Source organism: Papaver somniferum, unplaced genomic scaffold (genome assembly GCF_003573695.1).
Source record: "Papaver somniferum cultivar HN1 unplaced genomic scaffold, ASM357369v1 unplaced-scaffold_7, whole genome shotgun sequence".
Classification (NCBI taxonomy): domain Eukaryota; kingdom Viridiplantae; phylum Streptophyta; class Magnoliopsida; order Ranunculales; family Papaveraceae; genus Papaver; species Papaver somniferum.
The window spans coordinates 409,234-433,844 of record NW_020649859.1 but is presented as its reverse complement, the minus strand read 5'-3'; the positions used below and the strand labels follow the sequence as shown (position 1 = coordinate 433,844).

General features: G+C 35.9%; 2 protein-coding genes across 2 annotated transcripts; one reads left to right on the top strand and one right to left on the bottom strand.

The window, feature by feature from the left end:
- The first annotated feature begins 1,714 nt into the window (after window positions 1–1,714).
- On the top strand, window positions 1,715–6,473 carry LOC113343851. Its single transcript, XM_026587959.1, has 11 exons — window positions 1,715–1,955; window positions 2,772–2,934; window positions 3,475–3,611; window positions 3,702–3,910; window positions 4,026–4,307; window positions 4,654–4,712; window positions 4,816–4,852; window positions 4,951–5,022; window positions 5,134–5,284; window positions 5,386–5,529; window positions 5,754–6,473. The coding sequence occupies exons 2-11, from the start codon at window positions 2,790–2,792 to the stop codon at window positions 6,165–6,167; spliced, it is 1,650 nt and encodes a 549-aa protein (XP_026443744.1). The 5' UTR covers window positions 1,715–1,955; window positions 2,772–2,789; the 3' UTR covers window positions 6,168–6,473.
- Window positions 6,474–14,392: 7,919 nt separating this feature from the next.
- Window positions 14,393–15,034, bottom strand: LOC113343883. The gene has a single exon (XM_026587982.1). The coding sequence runs from the start codon at window positions 15,032–15,034 to the stop codon at window positions 14,393–14,395; it is 642 nt and encodes a 213-aa protein (XP_026443767.1).
- Between the last annotated feature and the right edge of the window lie 9,577 nt (window positions 15,035–24,611).

Here is a 24,611-nt window from a genome sequence, read left to right as displayed (position 1 = left end):
ATCGAATATTAATCGTTTTCTCTCCTATATATGTCGACAGAAAAATTAAAACATAGCATTATTTTTGTGGATAATCAACTTGTTTTATATATGACGACTGTTGTTGGCTTGATTGTTAGCTTCATTATGTAGGGCTCTATTTATCATCTTTCTGGCGGGTATCTCCTTGACTTAATTTGGTAGACCATATCATATGAATGCATGAAATAGTGGATAGTTCAGTCATGTTGGATTACTTTGTAGACGATATCATATCATAACAAAACACATGCATGAATAGTCCTGTTGTACTAAATGTTCTACAAATTTCATGGAATTTTAGTGTTCGTGTGTGTGGATATATTGACAATTAGTTTTCGGATGATTTTATCATTGACTACTTTGAGAGAGTTTTTTCCAAAGCAAATGCGCCTTTCTGCCACAAGTAGAAAAGTTTTCACTTGCCACCTAGCTCTCGAAATATATTTATCACTCAATAAAACTATAAGTATTTTAAATTTGTCATTTTTTTATTGATCGTCCTACTGATTTTATTTTTATCCTTGCCTACCTTCAATGTTGGTTTGCTGGAGCCACTATTACGGACTGGACGTTCAAACGCCAATTTCAGGGTTAAAAAGCAGAACCTAAGAAATGGTGATTCAATTAGGTTATGCCTAATTTGTTAGTGGTTGCTGGGGTTACAATTTGGACTTTGTAGCTTTAATGAATGCATGAGGTTGCAGTCTTCCATAAGTTTGACAAAAAGTAAAGAAAGAAAGACGGTTCTTTTAGCATCAAGCTTCCGATATATAATTTCCTAAGACTGTCAGGTTTCACACGTCAAAAGCCTAACCCCATAAAATACATAAAGTCATTCGTAATCAAAGGAAACATCTTCAACTAGATTGAAGTACTTTTTTGACTTTTGCATACATAAAATATTTCTTTTACATGATTCAACTAAAATCTTCTTATTTCATCACTCGCATAAGCATTTAACAGATTAATAAATAATAGTAGAACTTACTGCCAGCAGATGTATTATAATACAGTGGTAAAATTGTTGACAGATAATATAAATGAACTGACGTTGCACAGCACTAGCCACCAGAGAAAAATCTCTTTATTTCTTTTTTCTAAAATTTTAATTCGTTTGAAAAATCTAAGTTAATGTAACTGTCATTGACTGATGGATCCGAGACATTCTAATCTAAAGAGTTGCAAAACCCGTCACTTCACCATGAGATTTTTCACAGGATTTTCCACAATTTTTTTTGCACTGTTGCCTAAAAGATTTTGAATTATATAGAAGTGCCAATTAATTGTTCAACTAAAACGTCATTAGCAACCAACTCATTCATATCATGTTTAGGTTAAAAGAGAAATAACTAATGGATTAAGTATGAACATGATATCACCACATCTAGCTACTACATATAGACAAGACAAGAGTATTTGACACGGGTCTTCTTCTTCTATCAACTTCTTCTTCTTCACAAGAAACAAACTAGAATACGTTTTTGACTGTTTAATGACATCATGACATGGGTATTTGCTCAATCTAGTTTACAAGCTTTTTATTAAATTCATTATTTTGATGGATTTTTATTTATTTTATTTTTTGTCAAAAAGGCTGCTTTTTGAAAAGAAATCAAGATTTAACTTATTGTAGAGAGTATATATACTTTATTTGTGTTGAAAGGAAGTTGTGTATGTGAAAAGTGTTGAAGATTTTCTTGTTTTATCATGACTTTGGTTTCCCCTTTAAATACTCTTGATCATTCTCAGAGATTTTACTCAGGGGTTTATAACAGGGTTTTATATACATAGAGCAATTTGATAATCAGCAAGATTTTCTTGAATCTGAGGTTGATGGTATGATAGTTTCATACCAGAAGCAGAACTGGATTTCCATCATCAGCAAGATTTTCTTGATCATCATATCTTGATCATTTTCGGAGATTTTTTTCCGGGTAAGTTCGACATTTCAAGAATGATTAATTATTTAGTTTGAAATTTCAATTAACATCACTTGATTAAGAGTTTAGCAAAACTAGTTTTGATTTTCAACACCATTATGGCTCTTCAATCATCTTCTAACCATTACTATCATGCTTGCTTCTTCAATCATCTTCTAACCATTACTATCATGCTTGCTTCTTCAATCTATCATTTTTTCTTAAATGCTTTAGCTACCTGACGTAAGATATCTAGCTGACTCAAGTCAACCCGTTTGACTTAGACGTCTCCATTACTTTTTAAGTTTTTGTTTCCTGTTCCATGTTTGATCATAATTCCATTTCATACAAGGTTTTCTTTTCTACTTCTGATGGTCTGGAATTCCACCGGGAACTGGAATTCCACTTTTATATCCCATTAGTTTGAAGCCTATATAAGAAGGTCTAGTATTGCAACTTGCAACGAAAAATTCAGAAACATTCAACACTATTCTTGCCATTGCTTTGATCCTAGAATTCTATCAGCTTTTTTCTTCTTCTTTGAAACGTTGCATTTACAAGGTAGCTTCAACCATTCTTTTTCCTTTTTGCTTTTTTGCTTTTTCTATATTAAGCTTACTTCATGGGTTAGGCTACATAGTTTAGAGTTTTCTTTTCTGGATAATAAGCTTGCTTAATGGGGGTAGGTTCACTGAAGCCATTTTTTTGGTTCTTTAAGTTATTAGGTTCATGTCATGGGATTAACGGATTGGTCACCATAGATTTTGTTGATTTAGAATAAGAAATACCTAAATAATCCTATTTCTTATTTACTTTAATTGTAAGGAACAGGTACTTTTTTGAAGAGAAATGGGTTCAACAAAATATAATATAAAGACAAGATTGTTGACTATTGCACTTCTTGGGTTCTTCTTCGGATTCTTATATTCGCAACAACAAGTGTCGGCTTACAGTGAAACCGACAATCATAACCAATACATCGCCCCTGCACCAGGTGAGAAAACACTAAAAGATCACTTACAGAAACCTTGAAAACTTTATTTGTGCCGAGCATGTAATCTACTTTTTCATCTCTAAAATCAGTTGTTTTTTTCCGGGATTCCAATACTTCTTCTATAAAATCTTTAGTGTGATATTTGGTTTCAATTACAAAATGATCCTGAAAGTCCAGTTTTCACAGCCAATAACCAGATTTCCACACTGTACGTAAGAAATTTCAACACAATGAGTTGCTTAAAAATTATGTGCCGGGCAATAAGGAAATATTACTCTCCCATAAACATTGGCACACATACATGTGGACTGACCTCCCCATTAGAGCGAACCGTTCGGTCTCCAAAAGCGGCCAAAAAGGGAACTGGCAGATAAAATATGGTTAATTTAACTGGTTTAGGTGAAAAGGGTGCTCTTGTTGACCCTCAAGTACCTGCCAATATTGAAAGAAACTGTTAGTCTCAGCACCATATTAACAACCTTTTTTGTCTTTAATAGTACTAATCCATTTCTCTGTTTGTTTGTTTCTTCTTCTGGTCAGGCGGAAATTTGCAGGCGACAATAAAAATTGCTACAACAGAAGTGAGGGATTTGGGTAATACAGTTAGAGTTGATCCTCTGGACAAATTCAAGAAATATAGAGGTGGATTTGACATAAAAAACAAGCATTATTGGAGTGTAAGCTCTCTCCATCCTTTCTGAAGCTTGCCAGATTAGTGACTTGCATATGAAAATTGTAACTGACTTCGATGTGTTTCCCTCTTTCAGTCTACTCTATTCACTGGGATCTATGGATATGCCATTGCAGTGTTTGGCATTCTACTTGGTTTGGTATATGGAGTAACTTTACTTTCTACAGCACTGTGTTGCAAGACTAAGAAGTCGGTTAAGAATAAGAAAAGACAATTCTATTGTAGCTCTAGATATTGTTCTCTATGGCCGATCTTCTTGGGTACGGCTCTAACAGTTCTAGCCATGTAAGTCTCCATCAAAAAACTGATCTAATTGTTATTTTCTTGTTATATGGTTAGTAAAACTGTGATGGATCATCAATCATATATGTCACATAATTTACCCGTTGTTTCTCTGAAGTGCTGCTTCAGGAGTCGTTCTGGGTGGAAGCTCGAAATTTCATTCAAATGCAAAGACAATAATGCATATCATAGTAGACACGGCGGATGGGGCATCAGACACAATACATAATGTAACAGGAGCAATGCGAAACATACCAGACAACCTAGGAAGAAATCAAAATAAAACTGGAACATTTGGCTTCCCCAACTCCACAACTGAAAAGCTTGATACTGAGGCTTCAGAAATAAGAAGGCAAGCTAAGAAGAACAGAGATATGATTGAAAAAGGTCTCAGCATTATGTAAGTTATTCCACTCTTTTAGGATAGAGGTTAAAGATTCACACGTACTTATTTTATCCAGAATTGCAACCCCACAAATACCAACTGCTATTAAATGTAGTGAGATGGTTAATCCAAAGAAGATTGGCAAACTAGGAACTACTGCATTTCCATTTTAGGTTGTCGTCGCAGTTCACAGTTGTCTACATAAGTTTAACAATCTACTTCGGGAGAACTTGAAATCATGTTATTTCAAGTGAACATCTTTTTGAATACTGGACAATGATTTCATCTCAGATCATATAGACATCTAGGATAGGTTAGGAAACTCTTGATACCCACTCACCAATATGTTTCTATCTTTCAGGTACATAACAACCACAGTAGTTGTTACACTCAACCTAATTGCCCTCATTGCATTGTCTGGTGAGTAAATAAATATTTATTCTGTTGGTTGCAAAGCAAAAAGTTTATCAAATTGATTTGAGAAGGTAGTTGTTTAACTCTGAAGTACTTATCTTTTGTTCAGTTGCTGGAATTCTGAAATTTCGCCGAGTAATTTACATGTAAGTAAAGCACAGTATAATCTTAATGCGTAAAATATACACTTTCAACTGGTTGGAAAACCTTCAGATCAACTCATGTGTACTTCCTAATTGTGCAGGCTTATTATCATTAGCTGGTTATTGGCTGTTCTGTGCTGGGCATACTTTGGACTGTACTATTCTATAGCAATGTAAGGGTTCTACTATTTTTCATTTTTTTGGATCTAAATGAAACTATAAGCGTTGTGTATTCCTTGATAGCTAGAGAAAGATTCTAATGCAAACATATTGTAAATTTTCAGGTTTCTCGGTGACACTTGCACAGCACTTAAAGACTTCCAGCTAGACCCTAATAACAGCAGTTTGAGTTCAATTGTCCCATGCGATGAATTGCGCTCAGCAAAATCAGTCCTACTAGATACCAGAATAGGAATTTATAATCTCATAAATCAGGTAAGCAATTTCTTATATTTCTAACAACCAACAAATTTTCATAATAAGATTAATCTTAAAGTAAAAAGGTGTTTCACCTGCTATGTCTCTCCACAATTCAGGTGAATGCAAAAATATCAGCTCTGCGGCCATTAGCCACCACAGATCTAATGCAAGTCTGCAACCCTTTCACAGCTCCTCCAGAATACAACTACCAACCAGCAAACTGTCCTGCGAATACTATCCAAATAACAGACATTCCTCGGGTAAATCCAATAAATATATGATACATCTTAAGCAAAAGCAAAAAATGTTAACATACTCAGTGATCCCCAATCTTCATTTATACTTTCTAACAGTAACAAAAAGTTGACAGATTACTAGGCTTATAACTAGGAGAGACCAACTTTTACTCCTTTTTTTTTCTTGTAAGAGTGTCGAATCATCTTCTGTAACTGCTAAAGCTTTATTTGTTCCTTTCTGCTTGAAGGTTGTAAAGATACTTTCGTGTTCCGTTGGGGCTCCCTGTGACAAAGGGAATTTCATGTCTGGTGAACTGGAAAAAATAGAGGCATATACAAGCTCAATTCAGAACCTACTAGATGCATTCCCTGGTGTGGAGAGTCTTGTAGACTGTCAGGTCGTAAAAGATGCCTTTACAGAGATCCTCGCAAAACACTGCAAACCTGTGAAGAAATCTGCAAAAATGGTGTGGTCAGCGCTGGTTGTACTCTCATCGCTTATGGTAGTGTTGGTTTCTATATGGATTATAACAGCATTTCATGATAGCAAACATCACTTTGCTCAAGGCTCTATACTACCCCAACTGGCTGGAACTAAATCAGAGGAATTTGAATTACCAAATGCAAGCATCAACAAATCAGAATTTCAGTTGGAACCATAACCACAACTCATTTTTTCCTAGAATAGATGCAGAGTGTAAAAGGGAAAAGTCAGATGATGAAAAGAAAACCACAGAGAGTTCGAGACCCATAGGAAGGGCCCACCTCAGGTATTTTTTCATCAGTGCTTTAACCCATCAGCCACTATCACCAGCATCAGTCATGGATACAAGGATTTACACCCATATATACCATAAATGCTCATGTCTTTAATTGAAGCAATTGTATATAATTTACTCACAGCAATGTCAAAAAAAATTTTTTGCAGTCAAAGCAATCACATATATATAAGATCAATTTTTGTTTCTCAGCAAAGTTCATCAGACTCAGACTCATTAAGAATGTCACGATATGCAACCAATACATATTTCCACTTATATAATTATAGCATGACCAGCAATCTGTATTGAAAACTGGGCTCTACCAATTGAAAATTCTCTATCAATCAGATGCATAATACATGATAAGCTTTCATACTCGCACCAATATAACCGACACACAAACAGTGTGTATCTAAATGCTAGGCGTTACCTACAAATTGTTGTTCTTTAGGCATAAGGTTGGCTTCATTTTCATTAAAGCAACGTAAGAACCATAATGCTTCCAGACTCTCACGACGTGCCTTTCTACTTGTAAAATATAGTGCAAGTTAAACCTTAATGTAAAGTAGAGGATCTATGCTTCCGCCCTAAGTTGTCCTCATAAAAGGTGCACTATATATGCTGCTGAATACTTACTATTAGGTACAAAAACTGCATAATTATAACAGATTAAGGACGCAACAAGCAAAGAAACAATAGCAAAGAGAATAATTGACAACGCCAAATCTAAGGACACATCCAACAGACAAAATCATCCACCGAGACGCTTAGTATATCGTTACCTCTACAAGTGTATGTCGAATTAGTATGTCTGGAAAATCAACTGCTCTACAAGTTTATATCCCTAGGCAGTGGCGAATCCTGTAGCATTGAGCCTCACACACCCCTATTTGAAGCTCAATACCCAAAAACAATGTATCCAAAAGGCCAAAAACTACAAAGAAATGTAGAATTTTCAATGTCACGAGGACCCAGAATGGGATTCATCACTGTTGGCGCAATGCGGAAGTGTGATGGGTTTATGGAAATGATTTGGGAAGAGAGGTTGGTTAATTGGAAGTGAGGCTTTGATTATTTTGGAAATGAAAATGTTACAAGATGATTTAGTGTAGCAACTTTGGCTTACACGTTTGTTTTACAAGAGGCTCTTTGGCTCTTACTGACTAGCTCTCACTCTTTACTAACTCTCACTCTAACTCTTACTTTACTCACTTGAGTTTTTGATTTGGATTTATCATTCACAACAGCTTACATTGTCATTTATTTATACTAAGCCATGACCGACTACTAAGAAGCATCTAGAGACAAAATACTCTAGAGTATGAGGCCCATTAAGCTAAAGAGTAGTCTAGAGAAAGAAGACTCTAGACAGTTGCGGATTAGTTTAAACTTCAATTTGTGTGCATACTGATCCAAGATTATTCTAGACTTAACTTTGTCTAGAGAATTACCTACTTCTCCCGACCAATCTAGATGAATCTGGATTAATCACAAATTAACAAATATTTCTAACACCCCCTCTTAATTTGTGATGTTAAGCGTTTTTCTGAAATGATTGAATTTGTCCACGGTGACTGCTTTTGTGAAGATGTCCGCATTTTGTTCTTGTGTCAGACAGAATTGGAGCTCGATTTCTTTATTTTCCACTAATTCTCTGATGAAGTGGTGTCATAGCTCTATGTGCTTCGTCCTTCCGTGGAAGACTGGATTTTTTGTCATTGGAATTGTAGACATGTTGTCACAGTAGATAGTTGTCGGCTGCTTTTGCCTTTGTTGTAGGTCGGTCATTATTCTTCTCAACCACACTGCTTCACATGTTGTACTTGTTGATGCTATGTACTCTGCTTCGGCTGACGATAGTGCCACCGTACTTTGTTTTTTAGAACTCCAAGAGATAACTTTTGTTCCCATAAAAAAAACATAGCCTGATGTGCTCTTTCGGTCTTCAATAGAACCTGCCCAATCGCTATCTGTGAAGCCAATTAAATCATTATCTTTTTCTCTTGTATACTTGATGCCAAAATCCTTCGTTCCCTTGATATACCGAAGAATTCTCTTTGCGGCTGCATAGTGTAACTTGCTTGGCTCGCTCATAAACCGAGAAACAATACTGGTAGCATTGACGATGTCTGGCCTTGTATTTGTTAAGTACATCAGTGAGCCGACTAGACTTCTGAATAAGGTTGGATCAACTTTTGTCGCTCCATCATTTTTTACCAATTTCTCATTGATACCCATTGGAGTTGCAATTGGTTTGCAATCCATCATGTTGAACCTTTTCAGTAAGTCTTCTGCATATTTTTCTTGGGAAATGAATATTTCTTCTGGAGATTGTTTTACTTGAATCCCAAGAAAATATCGCATAAGTCCTAAGTCTGTCATCTCATATTCTTTCATCATCTCCTTCTTAAATTTTTCTGCCATCTCTTGTTTTGTACTGGCAAAAATTAAATCATCGACGTAGAGACAGATGATTAGAAAATCTGTACCTTGTTTTTTTGATGTAGAGTGATGGCTCACTCGTACTTTTCTCAAATCCATTATCTCGGAAATACTTGTCGATTTTGTTGTTCCATGCACGCGGTGCTTGCTTGAGACCATATAGTGATTTGCGGAGACGATATACCATTTTTTCTTTTCCTTTGCGGACATATCCTTGAGGCTGTTCGACGTACACCTTTTCTTCAAGTTCTCCGTTTAGGAACGCCGACTTTACATCCAATTGGTAGACCTTCATTTTTAGGTGAGCTGCCAAAGATAACGCCATTCGGATTGTTTCCATGCGAGCGACTGGGGCGAATGTCTCGTAGTAGTCAATTCCTAATTGCTGGGAATATCCTTTTGCAACTAGCCTTGCCTTATGCTTTTGAATTGAACCATCTTCATTATACTTTGTCATGTAGACCCATTTCAGACCAATTATTTCTTTATCAATTGGATGATTGACAAGCTTCCATGTGTTATTTTTCTCGATCACTCGCATTTCTTCGTCCATGGCATGTCCCCATTTTTCTTCTTTTTCCGCTTCCTCATATTTTTAAGGTTCTAGTGCTATAAATGCACAATTAGATGTATCATAAATATCTCTTAGGGAACGCACCTTTCTAGGTGGGGCACTTGCTTCCGATGAACTTGGACTTTGTTGTGTTGGACTAGGAGATCGCGGGCTTGCTGGTGGAGTACTTTCTTCTTGACGTGGATGATCTGGCTCGTCTTCGATGAGTAGTGATAACTCGTAGTTGTCTGCTTCATCATTCCAATCCCATGATTTGAATTCATCAAAAATAACATCTCTTGAAATTACCAGTTCCTTTGTATCTGGATTTAGAAGTCTATATGCTTTAGACTCTTCGCTGTATCCGATGAAAATAAGCTTTTCTCCTTTTTCATCGAACTTTTCTCTATGTTGGGATGGAATATGTGAGTATGATACGCAACCAAAAATTCTGAAAGAAGTTACCTCGGGATTTTTCTTATGCCAAGCTTCATATGGAGTTTTGTTGAGAACTGTTTTTGTTGGCGAACGATTAAGGATGTAGACCGCCGTGTTGACTGCTTCTGCCCAGTAACTGTTGGGTAGCTTCCTTGCTTTCAACATGCTGCGAGCCATTTCCACGATCGTACGATTTTTTCTTTCCGCGACGCCGTTTTGTTGTGGAGTGTATCGGACGGTAAGCTCCTTCTTAATACCGTTTTCTTTGCAGTAGTTGATAAACTCATTTGAGGTAAATTCTCCACCACTGTCTGTACGGAAAACCTTTATTTGGTGACCACTTTGCTTCTCTGCCAACGCCTTGAACTCTAGGAATTTAGGGAATGCCTCGGACTTTTTCTCGAGAATATACACCCACATCATCCTGGTATAATCATCCACGAATAGGAGAAAATATCTTTTGTTGTTGAGTGAAGTTGTTCTTGTCGGACCGCAGATATCGGCGTGCACCAATTCGAGGGGCCTTCTTGCTCTCCACGATTTATTTGTAAATGGAAATCTGTGGAACTTTCCAAGAATACAACCTTCACATATTTTATCTCCACCGCAGATATTGGGAAGACCAATTACCATGTTCTTTGATTTTAGAACCTTCAAGGATCTATAGTTGAGATGCCCGTACCTCAAATGCCATAACTTGCATTCATCAATATGATTGGTACTCATTGCACAATTTTCAATTGATGGCATAGATAGAGGAAAGACAAAATTTCCTGACATTTTTACTTTTGCCACCAATTGCTTGTTAATTTTATCATAAATTGTGCATTCTCCGTCTTCAAAATGTAGTGAGTACCCCTTTCTTATAAGTTGTCCAACACTTAATAAATTTTGAGCTAGGCCAGGAACATAAAGAACATCAGATATGTATCGAGTTTTACCTGACTTTGTACGTACGGACATAACTCCTCTTCCTTCAACATTCTGGAACTTTCCATCTCCGAGCTTGACCGGTGGAATCTCTTGTTCCTCCAATTTTACGAAATATTCTTTGTTTCCTGTCATATGGCTGTTGCATCCGCTATAGACGTACCATATACCTTGTGCTTCTTGTTGCGAGGTGAGGCAGGAATAAAATACTTGATTTTGAGAATCATTTGTCTCGGAATAGTTAGCTTCGTTAAGCCAACAATCTTTTACCATGTGATTTAATTTATCACATTTGGTGCACTTATATTTACAATTTTCGGTTGCATGGCCAAACTTTTTGCAAACATTGGAACGGAGATTTGAGGAGTAATTTTTTCCGGACCTTTGATTGTTGTTTCTGTAACCTCCTTTTCCTCTTCCACGTCCGCGGTAGAAATTTTTGGGCCCTTGATTTTATGTCGACCCTTTCTCGTGAGGTGATGTTGATGAAGATCCCCCTCTGGAACTTTCTTTTCTGGCTTCCGTATTTTTCTTTTCACTGAAATTTATTTTTGTTTGAAACTCCTGCTCCAACTGTTGCTCCGCGAACCTATTTATCCTTTTCTCGTGCGCCTCGAGTGAACCCATTAATTCGTGTACCGAGAGAGTCGATAAATTTTTGGACTCTTCAATGGCAGCGATGATGTGATCGAATTTGAACGGTAAGCTCCTTAAAATCTTTTCTACAACTCTTTTATTTTCTATGGTATCTCCATAACTACTAATTTGATTTACTATACCAGTAACTCTTGAAAAGAAATTCTGGATAGTTTCATTTTCTTTTATAAGTAGATTATCAATATCTTGCCATAAGTTTTGTAGTTTGATGGAGATTACCTTTTCTGATCCTTGGAATGCTACTTTGAGAATATTCCAGGTCTCCTTCGAAATTTTTTCCACCGAAATTCGAGGAAAAATAGTTTTGCTTACTCCATGTTGTATAAATAGTAGTGCTTTAGCATCCTTCTTCTTGTTTTCCTTGTACTCCTTTTTCTCTGCATCCATCCATGACGATAGAGCTTCTGCCGACTCGGGTACCTTATAACCATCTTCTACAAAATCCCATAAGTCTTGTGAAATGAATAATGTTTTCATTTGTAAACTCCAATAACCATAACTCTCACCATCAAAAATTGGAATTAGACTTTGGGCATAATTGAAACCTTGAATAGTTTGGTTAATTGCCATGGGTAGAGTTTTAGGATTACTGGGTTAGGTTTGTTCTGATACCAAAGTTGTTGGCGCAATGCGGAAGTGTGATGGGTTTATGGAAATGATTTGGGAAGAGAGGTTCGTTAATTGGAAGTGAGGCTTTGATTATTTTGGAAATGAAAATGTTACAAGATGATTTAGTGTAGCAACTTTGGCTTACACGTTTGTTTTACAAGAGGCTCTTTGGCTCTTACGGATTATCTCTCACTCTTTACTAACTCTCACTCTAACTCTTACTTTACTCACTTGAGTTCTTGATTTGGATTTATCATTCACAACAGCTTACATTGTCATTTATTTATACTAGGTCATGACCGACTACTAAGAAGCATCTAGAGACAGAATACTCTAGAGTATGAGGCCCATTAAGCTAAAGAGTAGTCTAGAGAAAGAAGACTCTAGACAGTTGGGGATTAGTCTAAACTTCAATTTGTGTGCGGACTGATCCAAGATTATTCTAGACTTAACTTTGTCTAGAGAATTACCTACTTCTCCCGACCAATCTAGATGAATCTGGATTAATCACAAATTATCAAATATTTCTAACAATCACTATACGCAGTATCTCCAAAAATTCAGACAAAAAAATGTTGTCTATACTAGGCAGGATTTGTTAACCTAAATTGTTGTTTTTTAGTCATTTCGTTACCGCAAAGTAAGAAACGTAATGCTTTCAGATTGCTCAGGACGTGACTCTATACTTGTGAAATCGTCTAAAGAAGTACAAGTTAAACCTAAATGTCAAATAGAGGATCTACGCCTTTGCTGTAACTTTTCCTCCATCCTGCCATCAAAATACAAGTTACACTTCACTACAGCAGGAAAAAATCCAGATCCACACAGGTGCATTTTAAGAACTATGAAGCCCAGGCAACAACACGCTAAAGGAGTTAAAACTTAAAAGACTGCGGAAAGAATTGCTAGCGGCAAGCCATCTCATAAATAATAAAAGGTGCAATATGCTGCTATACATGAATTATAGGTACAGAAACTGCATAATCATCAAAAACTAAGGACACAGCAAACATAGAAATAATAGTAAAGAGAATAATTGACCATGGAAGAACTCAAGACACAGCCAACAGCCGGGAAAAGAAAACTAAGAGATAGCAGCAATCAACCAATAATAATTAGTATGCTACAATCCTCGACATCGAATTAGTATGCCTGAAAAATCACCTACTCTACAAGAGTACCTAAGGTATTTCCTTGGCATGTTTGATACTCCTAGGATATTTTATCAAAGCGAGTCGCCAATCCAGTAGCATTGGCCCCCACATATTCCAATTTGAAGCTCAATACCCAAAAACAATGTATCCAAAAGGCCAAAAACTACAACCAAATCCAGTAGCTTTTCAATGTCGCACAGACCTAGAATGGGATTCATCACTATAAGATCTCCGAAAAGTTCAACCAGAAATATGTTCTGCATACTAGTCAGGATTTGTTAATATCACTTAGACAAATTCGAATTAAAAAAAAACATTTACTTGAGGTGAGATTCCGTTTGCTGAAGTTTAAGCTACTGAAGCATCATAACCATTACTTAGCTTCTACATGCCCCTCCATTACCAACTACAATCTTTAAAAAAACACAATAAATTTTTCAATGTAACAAAGACCCAGAATTGGATTCATCACACTATATGCAATATCTAAAAAAAAGAAAAAAAAAAAAAAAAAAAAAAAAAAAAAAAAAAGGTCTGACCTGGCCAAATTCGAAAGTAGTTTACCTGAGGAGAGATTCAATCAGCTGAAGTTTAATCGATTGAATCATCAAAAACCTTGCTTCTAAGTGCCCCTCCATAACCAATTACAAGTGGACACACCCCTTGCATCGAAGAAATCCGACTGACTCTTAATCGATATCTAAGAATCAAATTCATCATTCCTAGATACAGAATAGTGAAAAAAATGCTAACTTTAACGTCTTCTAAACAGTCGTTAACGGCAGTCAGATGGTCAATGGATCTGGGTTAAGTCAGCGGGTTGGCTGGATAATTTACGGTTCAAAACAATCAACCAGACAAATGCAGGATTCAATTGAGAAATTGTAGCAAGGACAAGGGGTATTCTTGGTGCCCACAGGTTTTCGCCGAGTGCTAATTAAACTTCAGGTATCATAGGAGGATTATTCCAGGATTGTTTCCTTATTTTTTTTTTTTTTTTATGCAAAAACCACTTATATTACTAAAAGGCATTTACATACATCTAATACCAGCATAAGATTTATCATTCCTGACTTCTTCCATAAAGAATTCAGGGATGTTACGATCATAATCAAAAAAGTATCTGCCAGTTCTTGCATAGTTTGCAATAACATGTGCCACATTGTTTGCCTGTCTTCTTACACAATTAACATTATACCAAGAAAAGGATGATAGTAAGTGCCTTATTTCATGTACAATCCCTTCATTCATCCAATGTACTGAAGGTTTGGCATATTTCACCGAGTTAATAACATTTAAACAGTCACCCTCAAAGATTACTTTCTGAGACCTCTTTCTTTTGCTCAATAGATAGCTTCTTGAAAGGCCAGGCATTCTGCATGTTCAGGATCTACTCCTCCATTGAAGAATCGTCCTCTGATCCCTTCACAGGTACCTGTAGAGTTACGAATTATTAAGCCAACACCAACACAAGTAGAAGTATGATCAAACGAAGCATCAATATTCAGCTTAAGCACATCAGAATTAGGTGGTATCCAACAAGCAGCAGATGGTTTTGAACCATGAAGGTTTCCATCTATAAATAGTTTCAACAAATTATTAATGGAGTAAATTGTCGAGTGAAGATTTTGATTTTTGTTTTCGAATTCCTTAAGACATCTATTTTTCCACACAAACCATGCAGTAATCATTATTGTTGCTGTCCAGTTATTTGAAACTTGTGCACTTCCAGTAGTCTGGGAGAACCAAGAAAGAATCCATTCTTTAACTTGAATATGTTGATCTTGTAAAGATGAAACATTAACATTCATTCCAAACCAGACTGCTCTTGAGTGATGACATTCAATAAGTAAATGATTTAAGGTTTCCTCTGCCTGTGTACATCTAGAACAGATGGGTGTAATGTCTTTCTTATATCTGTTTAGCTTAACCTTAGTGGGTACTATATCTTTAATAAAGATCTTAACTTTATGTGGGACATTCATTTTCTACATGCGCTTCCAGACTGCCCTAGGTATATCACTACTTGTATTTATTGTAGAGGCATGAGCTTGTCTTAGAAGCTCATTATAAGTGGATTTAACAGTGAATTCACCAGACCGACTTGGTTCCCAAATGAGCTTGTATGTCTCAAATTGTACTAAGTGCATTTGGAGAATAAGTTCAACTGTTTCGGTTGGAAAGACCCTCTTAACTAGCTATGAGTTCCATCTTCTTGGGTTTTGAAGCATAAGATCTGAAACATAAATTAATCTAACCGAATCTGAGTAATTTTCTTTTGGTATTCGCGGAGTATTTAATCCCCTTACCCACTTGTCATACCAGATTAAAGCTCTATTTCCACATCTAATATCCCATCTATGAAACTGACGAGCATATTGAAGACCAATCTCAAGCCCTTTCCAAATCCAAGACGAGTTTTTAGGTGAATCACATAGGTGTAGAAAGTGGCAGTAGGGAGAATATTTGGCCTTCATAATCTGTGTCCAAGGCTTGTTGTCTTCTATACACAGTCTCCACGCTAGCTTAGTTATAAGAGCAATATTAAAGAGCTCTAAATTCCTAAAAGCTAGTCCTCCTTCGTCTTTAGGATAACAAAGTGAGTTCCAGAAAACCGGACTATAACCTTTAGTTTTCTGACGACCCCACCAGAACTTCCTTCGTATCAAATCTAATTTAGTTATAGCATTCTTCGGGATTTTAAAGTTACTCATATAATGAGTTGGTATTGAGTTGAGTACCGACTTAATGAGGGTTATTCTAGCCGCCAGATTAAGTGTTTTAGAGCACCAACCTTATAGGCTATGTTCATAATAATCTTTAATAGATGAAAAGGAGCTTGTTTTAGATTTACCCAATAAGATTGGGATACCCAGATAGTTATCAGATGAAACTAATTGTTTAACTCCTATTGACCTCTGAATAAACTCTTTCTGAACAGATGAAATATCAACCGCAATAAAAGCTGAAGACTTATTAAAATTAATCATTTCACCAAACAAATCACTAAAGTTTTGCAAAATGTGTTTCACCTGATTAATACCATCATCCTCAGCTTGAAAGAATAACATGCAATCATCTGCAAACAGTAGATGGTTGATAATTATTGAATTATCTTTAACTTGGATGCCTTTTAGTTTTCCCTGTGCTTCAGCTATCATTAAAGATCTAGTAAGATATTCTATCGAGATGATGAATAAGTAGGGAGACAACGGATCTCCTTTCCTGAGCCCTCTAGAAGGAGTATACGAATTACACATGCTGTCATTAATACGAAATGACACTGAAGTCGTGGAGATACATTGTTGAATTATCATTCTCCAATCTTCATAGAAGCCAAGAGATAATAACATCTTATCAATGAAGCACCATTATATCATGTCGAAAGCTTTCGACATATCTAATTTAAGTGCTATCAAAGCTTGCTTCTTTTTAGATTTCTTCATAGAATGGATCAGTTCATGCGCTACAAAAATGTTGTCATTTATGTACCTTTTTGGTACATAGGCTGCTTGGGTTGGGGAAATGATCCTATCAATCAGTGGCTTCATTCTAGTGACAATGAGTTTTGAAATTATTTTATATGTGATATTGCAGAGTCCAATAGGCCGATAATCACTAGGAGTTGAAGTATGAACGGTTTTTGGGATTAAACAAGTGGTTGTCTGGTTTATATGAGAAGGCATTGTTTTTGTTAGAAAGAAAGTTTGAACCAAGTCAACAATATCATCTTTAACAGTTAACCACTGTGTTTGATGGAAACCCGCCGGAAAACCATCTGGTACCGGTGCATTCCAACTAGGAATGGTCTTCAACACCTCATATATCTCATCCTCGGATGGCATGTAAATCAAAGCTTGGTTCTCCTCCAGTGTGATGATAGGATTAATTATATCAAATGAATCAGACTTGAGTTGTGGATTGGAAGTGGTAGCAATTGTAGCAAAATGAGAAGTGAGAATATTTTCAAGATCCTTTCTTGTATGATGCCATTGGCCATTAACATCCTTTAAGGCAGAAATATGATTCCTAGATCTCCTCCTATTCGCTTTAGTGTGAAAGTAAGCAGTGTTACCATCTGCTTCTTTAATTCAGTGAGCTCCGGATCTTTGATGCCAGAAGTCTTCTTCAATCCTCTTCCAATAATAAAGCTTTTGTATAGTGAGACATATCTCATATGAAACGTTATCACTATAAGGAAGAGCTTGCAATTGAGAGAGATGTTGTTGAAGCTGCTGGACTTGAATATTAATTCTACCAAAATGAGTTTTGTTACAACGGAATTTAGAAAGATTAGTATTAATATGTGCATTTAATGGTGAAGCATCCCAATTATCTGAAATTACTTCAGCACACGTTGAGTCATTTGACCAACACCTATAGAATTTTCATACATTCCTTAGTGTAACAGATTCAGTCTCAGTTATAAGAAGCAAAGGACAGTGATCTGAACCTAAAAATGGATGATGTAAAACTTTAGAGTTGGGATAATCTTTGACTCAGTGAGAATTCTGCAGTGCAATATCTATTCTGGCTCGTTTATAACCTTTACCGTTAGTTATATTTGTCCATGTATGCTTAGACCCCACATAGCCCATATCCATTAAACCATCACAATTGATGACACTACAAACCCAATTATCTAAAGAAGTTTTACTTGTTGAGGATTCCTGAGTGTGGAGATGAATATTAAGATCACCCAAAACTATCCAAGGTTGGAATACATTATCACTAAGTTCCTTAAGGAATTCCCACTGCTTTTGTTTCAACTCATAATAAGTTGATCCATAAACACAAGAAAGAAGCCATTCCTTCTTCGTTGCATTAGAGGAAATTAGCAAGTGAATCATGTTGGAATTGTTGCAGACAATGTCACAAGGAAAACCCTCTTTCCATAGTAGTACCATACCTCCAGATAGACCAATTGAGCCAATAAACAAAGACTTGGGATAACAAAATGGTTCAGTTAAATTTTTTTCTCTAGTCTCTGACACCTTAGTCTCCATTAAAAAAACAATATCAGGATTATGCCTCTTAATGATGTCTCCTAGATAATCTCTTGTTTCTTTAGAAGCTAAACGTTGAACATTCCAAGATAACACCTTCATTTTATCTCCCAAGAATGAAAGCAACAAAAAATATTTTGATACTTATAATTGAACCTACTTAAAGACCCAGAATATAAAACAAAATAGAATTGAGAATAAAAGAGATTGAAATGTATAGATTGTACCTGAATATTAGTGCCTGATGTAGAAGCCTTAAAGCGCTTGGACTGGTTTTGCTCAGAAACTGTCCCATGAAGGAATGATAAGAATTAGGTGATTGAGTTGTATCATCTAGATTGACATGATCATTTGATGATGGATGTTCATCAAATATAGCATCCGATGTATCGGAGTTATGACTGGGGATATTAGCTTCAAATCGAGCTATAATTTCTTGCAATGGTCTTTTATATGCTCTGGTAGGATGAAAGGAGTCTGGATCTATATTACTGATATTGAAATCATCAAAAGTAACATCAAATTCTCCCAATGCAAGATAAGATCTTAGGAGATCCATATTAGATCCATATTCAGATGGTTGACCCATTTGTGGACTTAAAGCCTGCTGTAGTTGCTCCACATTTTCATCTGAATTAACTGCTATGGTATCACCTCTTCCTAGATCATGTCCAATTTGCTTATCCATATTATTAATGCTACTAGGCCCACCTTCTTCCAGTCTAATTATCTTACCATGCCTATGGACCACATCTCGCCTAATCATGGATGAATTAAAGTTAATCCTTAACATACCTTGATTTTCAGAAGGCTCCAAAAGAATATTTGACTCAGCATTGTTTGTTTCCTGCTGAGTCAGAAGACCAAAATTCTCTAGCATCATCACAGCATTAAGTACCGGATTAATATTATGGGTTTGTGCATGCATGCATTCCTCATTGATGGCCAAAGCAGTATGCTGGTTCTCAATAACCAAAGATGGTTGATCCTCTACCTCTTGCTGAACTTGATGCATATTAACTTGAACATTTCTAACACCTCGCATTTCTGGATTTGTCCATGCAGGAGGATCTAAAATAGAGTTTGTTGAGAGATGACCACGTTGTTGTTGAAGTAGGAAATTTTCTATAATACCGCATTCGGTCTCTTTATGATCTATGGTATAACAGTATCCACACAGTTTGCGGGGTTGCTTCTCATAAAATAAAAGAATCCATTTTTCTTCCCCAGCTGCATTCTTCATCCAAAACCCTATTCTCAGTGGATCACGAACATCAATCAAGACCAAAGCTTTTTGAACTTTCCCTTTTGGTACTATACAGTCAGGTGGATCTAACTCTTTTACCTCACCCATAGCGCCAGCAATACCATTGACAATATCAGGAGTCGCAAAACCAGGCTGCATGTTATAAAGCCGCATCCAGAATAATTGTTTAGTTAAGTCTACCTTGCTTTTCGATATCTTTGTATTCCAGGGCTCTAAAATAAGTAAATACCCTTCAATGAACCATGGACGAAACTTGAGAACAACCTCATATTCATCATGGGTATGGAACTTAATCAACCAGCAATCATTATATTCTTTTTTGATGAAGATATCCTTACTTTTCAGCCACAAATTTTTAAGCTCTTTATCGAGTTCACCCACAGTATAGACCTTGGAAGAATACGACTTTCCTAAAAAGCTGAATTTGAATTGATCTGCACCTTATAGCAGTATTTCAGAGGAAAGCTGAGGTTCTTTAAGTGCTTTAAGCCTGTCAGTAATGGAAGTGTATTCCGTTCTTTGTTGGACTTCTGTTATTTCTCTTTCCATTGAAGAACTACAGAGATTGAAAAAGAGAATATGAGAGAAGAGAACGAGGTGAAGAATTAATATAAAGAAATTTCCACCTCTGTTTTGGATGATGAATGTTAAACACTTGGCATATTTCAGATGACATTTGTAGAAAATTAATTTAGGGTTAACTATTAGGCGGCTGGATTGTCGGAAGGCATAGAAACCGAGAATACAGGTAAGTAAATAAAGCATAGGAAGAAATCCAATTGAAGACGAGTGCAACAAAGTAAGTTTTTGTAACATCTCGTGGAACACATGCATCAAAAGTTGTGTAGAGAGAAAATTAAAAAGAGGAAGAAAAAACATTAGGCAAAACCACTCCAATATCCAAAGCTTCCTCAATCACCAATATTAGTACCTGGAACAAAAGAAATAAATAGAATAGTAAGATCAACATAGATATAATCATTAACACGAATTAAAATTGTATAAAAAATCTTGGATGATTGAAAACAGAGAGTAATTAAAGAACGAGTTGAAGCGATTTATATCCGAGTTAGTCGCCCGATTTTTCTCTAGAGACTTCTCCGTTTTTTTACAATTTCGATACTCTGATGAGACGTGGATAGTTCCTTACTTCAGTCATCTATTGGTTGAATGTGGAGTTTTTCTCTCCCCCCCTTGCATTTCTTTTCTTTCTTATATCTTGGATGTGTTGTTTTCCTTCTTTTTTTCTCTTTTGCTTGTATAATTTTTTAAGTGGCGGAATTTTTATGTATCCCTCTGAAAAAGGAAAAAAACCCATATAAAATAATATATATCTCGACGTAGATAGTTGACATAACCTGTTTTACCTGGCTAAATTGGGGCCTATAGAACTTAATTTGGGCCTATAGCTAGATGACAAAAAAGGTCATTAGAAATAACCTTCACACCACCCCTTATCAAAATAATTACCTAAGTACCTATTTTACCCCTGATTAATTAATATTAATTAATCAATTATGGGTTAATTATGTTTTGGATGTGAGATTAACTAATGTTAGAGAGTTCCTCAAAACATCAAACATTTAGATATTTTTTCGTAAACAGTTCTCAGAATCGGTTTACGTTCATGCAAATGTAAACCCATTCTGGATTGGTGTTTCAAAATTAACATAGGACATATGTAATCGGTTCACGTTGCCATATGTATAACCCGATTGTCAAAATCGGGTTTTACATATTACATATATAAACCGATTGTTTCCTTTCATAAGAATTCTTTTTCATTCATTCCATTATTATTGTAGGATGCATTTAGCACATGCATCAAGCCTTTAAACCCCTAGGCGACCCTAGTGGACGAGTCATAGTCTCTTGAGGGTTTACATAGAGATCTACCCACAAAACCTACACTAAAACTTCTAAAACCATCAATTTTCGTCTGAGTAATCCGAGTCGGATTCACCCTCCATCATACTCCGGGGCATGCTCCGGGATTTTGGATTCCATGAATTGATAGCTTGCATCGAATGCGAATGCTTCCCCCTTTTCTTCCAAATAGCGCGCTTTGACGACTTCATGCTATAAAAACAATACACAAACTTACTTTGTTAGTGCGGTTTAAGTTGGAAGATCAAACAACATGGATCACGTAAAATAAACCACAAAAATACTTACAAATTGTTCAATGGACAAGTTGAAGTTGGTAGCGTTGAAAATCGGTTTTTGGATAGCTAAATAAGCAAGTATCGCATTTTCGATTACTAGGTGCCTCTCATGGACTTGTTGAACACTTCGTCCATTAGGATTTCCAAATTCTTGGCTAAATTTGTTGTGTACCCTAGCCCAAAAGGTTACGGAATCCACCCTTACGCGGGATTGACGTCCAACTCGAGTTTCCGCGTACCATGCTTTGGTGATTGCCAAATCTTCGTTTGAATCAAATGATGCCATTTCTTGTATGTGGAGGTATGAAATGAGTAGTTGTGGAGTATATGGAGTGAAGGGGGATAAAATGATCAATTTTGGGGGTGAGGTCTCTATGTATAGAAAAAGTTCTTAACGAATATTTTTTTTTGAAAAACGTGAAATAATTTGGCATAATCGGTCGTTTAGAAGGCATATATAAACCGATTGTGTTTTAATGCCACCAGGAATTAGTTTTTTTTGTGACCAACATAAACCAATTAAAGACATGTAAAAAATTTGAATTTTCACCGAAACTAATCGGTTTATATATTTTCATATATGACCCGATTCTAGGTTGAAAAACATAAAGGAAGAATAGCTTGGATAATCGGTTTATATATATGCATATGTGACCCGATTCTAGCTTGAAAAACATACAGGAAAAATAGCTTGCATAATCGGTGTATGTTGACATATCGAGTAGACCGATTAATGCAACACATAATTATAATTAAAACTTCAAGTGCATTAAGTTGAACAAACCTTAAAAGAGTGTTAGGAACTCAAAGAGTTGAACAAAGATCATCCAAAATACAAACCTTAAAAAAGTGTTAAGAACTTAAAGCAACCACAAGTCTGATAATCTTAAACTTTTAATATCTAAAACTTAAAAACATAAAGAGCATGAGCAGCAACAGCACCACCGGGAGCATTTGCACCAGCACTAGCATCAACACCATTAGGAGCAGCAGCTTTTGCTTGAGCCATTTGTTCCCACATACCTTCCATTTCTGCATGGACCTCCCTCTCAGCTGAAATGATGTTTCTCCTCATCCTAGCGAACCTCATGACCTCATAAAGCTCCTCTATTGCAAGCTTGTCAATCAATGCGAGGGCTTGTTCAAGAGGAGTCTCACACCCATAGGCAAACTTATAGAGGCTTCTTTCTGGCACTCGTTGTGGTTTCCTAAGGATTTCCTCCAATGTGAGCTCTCGAGAGTAAAACGCTAGGTGTGAGAAGTCCATATCTACATAAAACCAAAAAAAAAATACTAGCCAACAATCAACAACCGGTACATAATCATACAAATGTAATCCGATTCTTACTACAAAAACATACATGCCTGTGAAACATCCATAATCGGTTTATGTGGTACATATATAAAATCCGATTATTAAAAGGAATCTGAAGAGTCAAACATAGTCGGTAAATTATCAGGCACATAAAACCCGATTATGGGATCACATAACTAAAAGAAAAAAATGTTTCCAGAATCGGATTAATCTAAAGCACTTATAAACCGATTAGGGTGATGTATTTTCATATTTCGTTTTTAACCCTAAAATCGGTTGATGTTAACCATCATATAAACCGATTACTGTGCATGCTCTTCATGGCGGAAACCAAAACCCAGAATCGGTTTATTCGATATGTTAACATAAACCGATTCTGGATGTAATCAAAGATTTTGATTTTCGAAATTTGAAGATTTAAACATGTAAATCAATCAAGAAATGCAAATCATATATTGGGTTGATGGAGATTTAACTTTTTCTTGGTTGGATCGAAGATCTTGGAGAAGAGGATGAAGATTTTTTTTTATTAGGGTTTTGAGAATTTGGAAACATTAGGAAGAAAATAGAAAGTTTTTTAGGTTTAGTTTGTTTTTTGTTTTTTGGATTTACTGAAAATGGAAAGATTACTATTTATATGAGATTGTTTTAGGAATTAATGTGGGGGTAAATTAGTATTTTTTAGAAGTTTGGGTGCCCAGAGTAATTTGGTGGTGTGGGAATGAAAATTTGATAGGCCCCAATTTAGCCAGGTTGTTTTAGGCCAGTTCCTTTCTAAGTAAGTTGTATAATGCATAGTTTGCCATCTTTGCATCCACTACGATAAATGCCTGAGTGGAAAATATAAATGGCAAACAGGTAAATGTACCACTTAATTAGCCAGGTGTGATAAAGACCCTACCTGTCGATAAAGACACCATCACTCGGTGGTTTTTATATCGCTTGATGTTCATCACAACGCCATCTATATTAAATTATCACTCGACACTTATCTCGTCGCTTTATAGTTCATCATCCAACTATCACAATTTCATCCCGCTATAAATACTCAGTAATTCTAAACTCATTTCAACTTACACATCTTCCATACTTATCATAATTTCACACCTCTTCCATATCTTTCAAAACTCTTCTAATTTTTCGTATGAATGTTGCGATGGCTGAGTTCATAGAAAACCAACGTGCCGCCAAAAATCAAAGATGTGTTGACTGAGCCAATGTGCAAAATCGAAGAAAAAGAAACCAAAGGTGAATATTTTTGTCGGAGTTATGTTTATTTTTTCAAATTGCATCAATGGTAGACAACAACAAGGTTTGAGTTTGTGGCAAAACATATTTCAGAAATTTCAAGAAGAAACGATGAACTTCTATAATCTTGATGTGAGAGGGTTGACTGGTGAAACCTTATGATCCTTGAGTATCTGGTGAAGCCACTCCACATTACAGAAAAGACTTCCAATATGGAAGGTGTTATGAGATCTTAAAGGTCTTGCCCAAATATAATCCAATCTTGTTATTTTTATTATGTTTATATGATAATGTTATTTATTATTTCAAATAAAGGTGAATTTATTTAATTATTTTCTTAATTCTCAATTTTACTCTAAATGTATGTTTTAAATTTTTCTTCATTTCTTAATTAAACATAAGTATGATTTCAACAATACTTCTTGTTGTAAGTCAAAAGCTTTAAATTCATTAATAACTGCGCATTTTTACATAATATATGAACTTCGAATAAACTAATAATATTGCGCCATTTTATAAGATATAAACTTGGACTATAAAACCTTAAATAAAGTCTTTAAT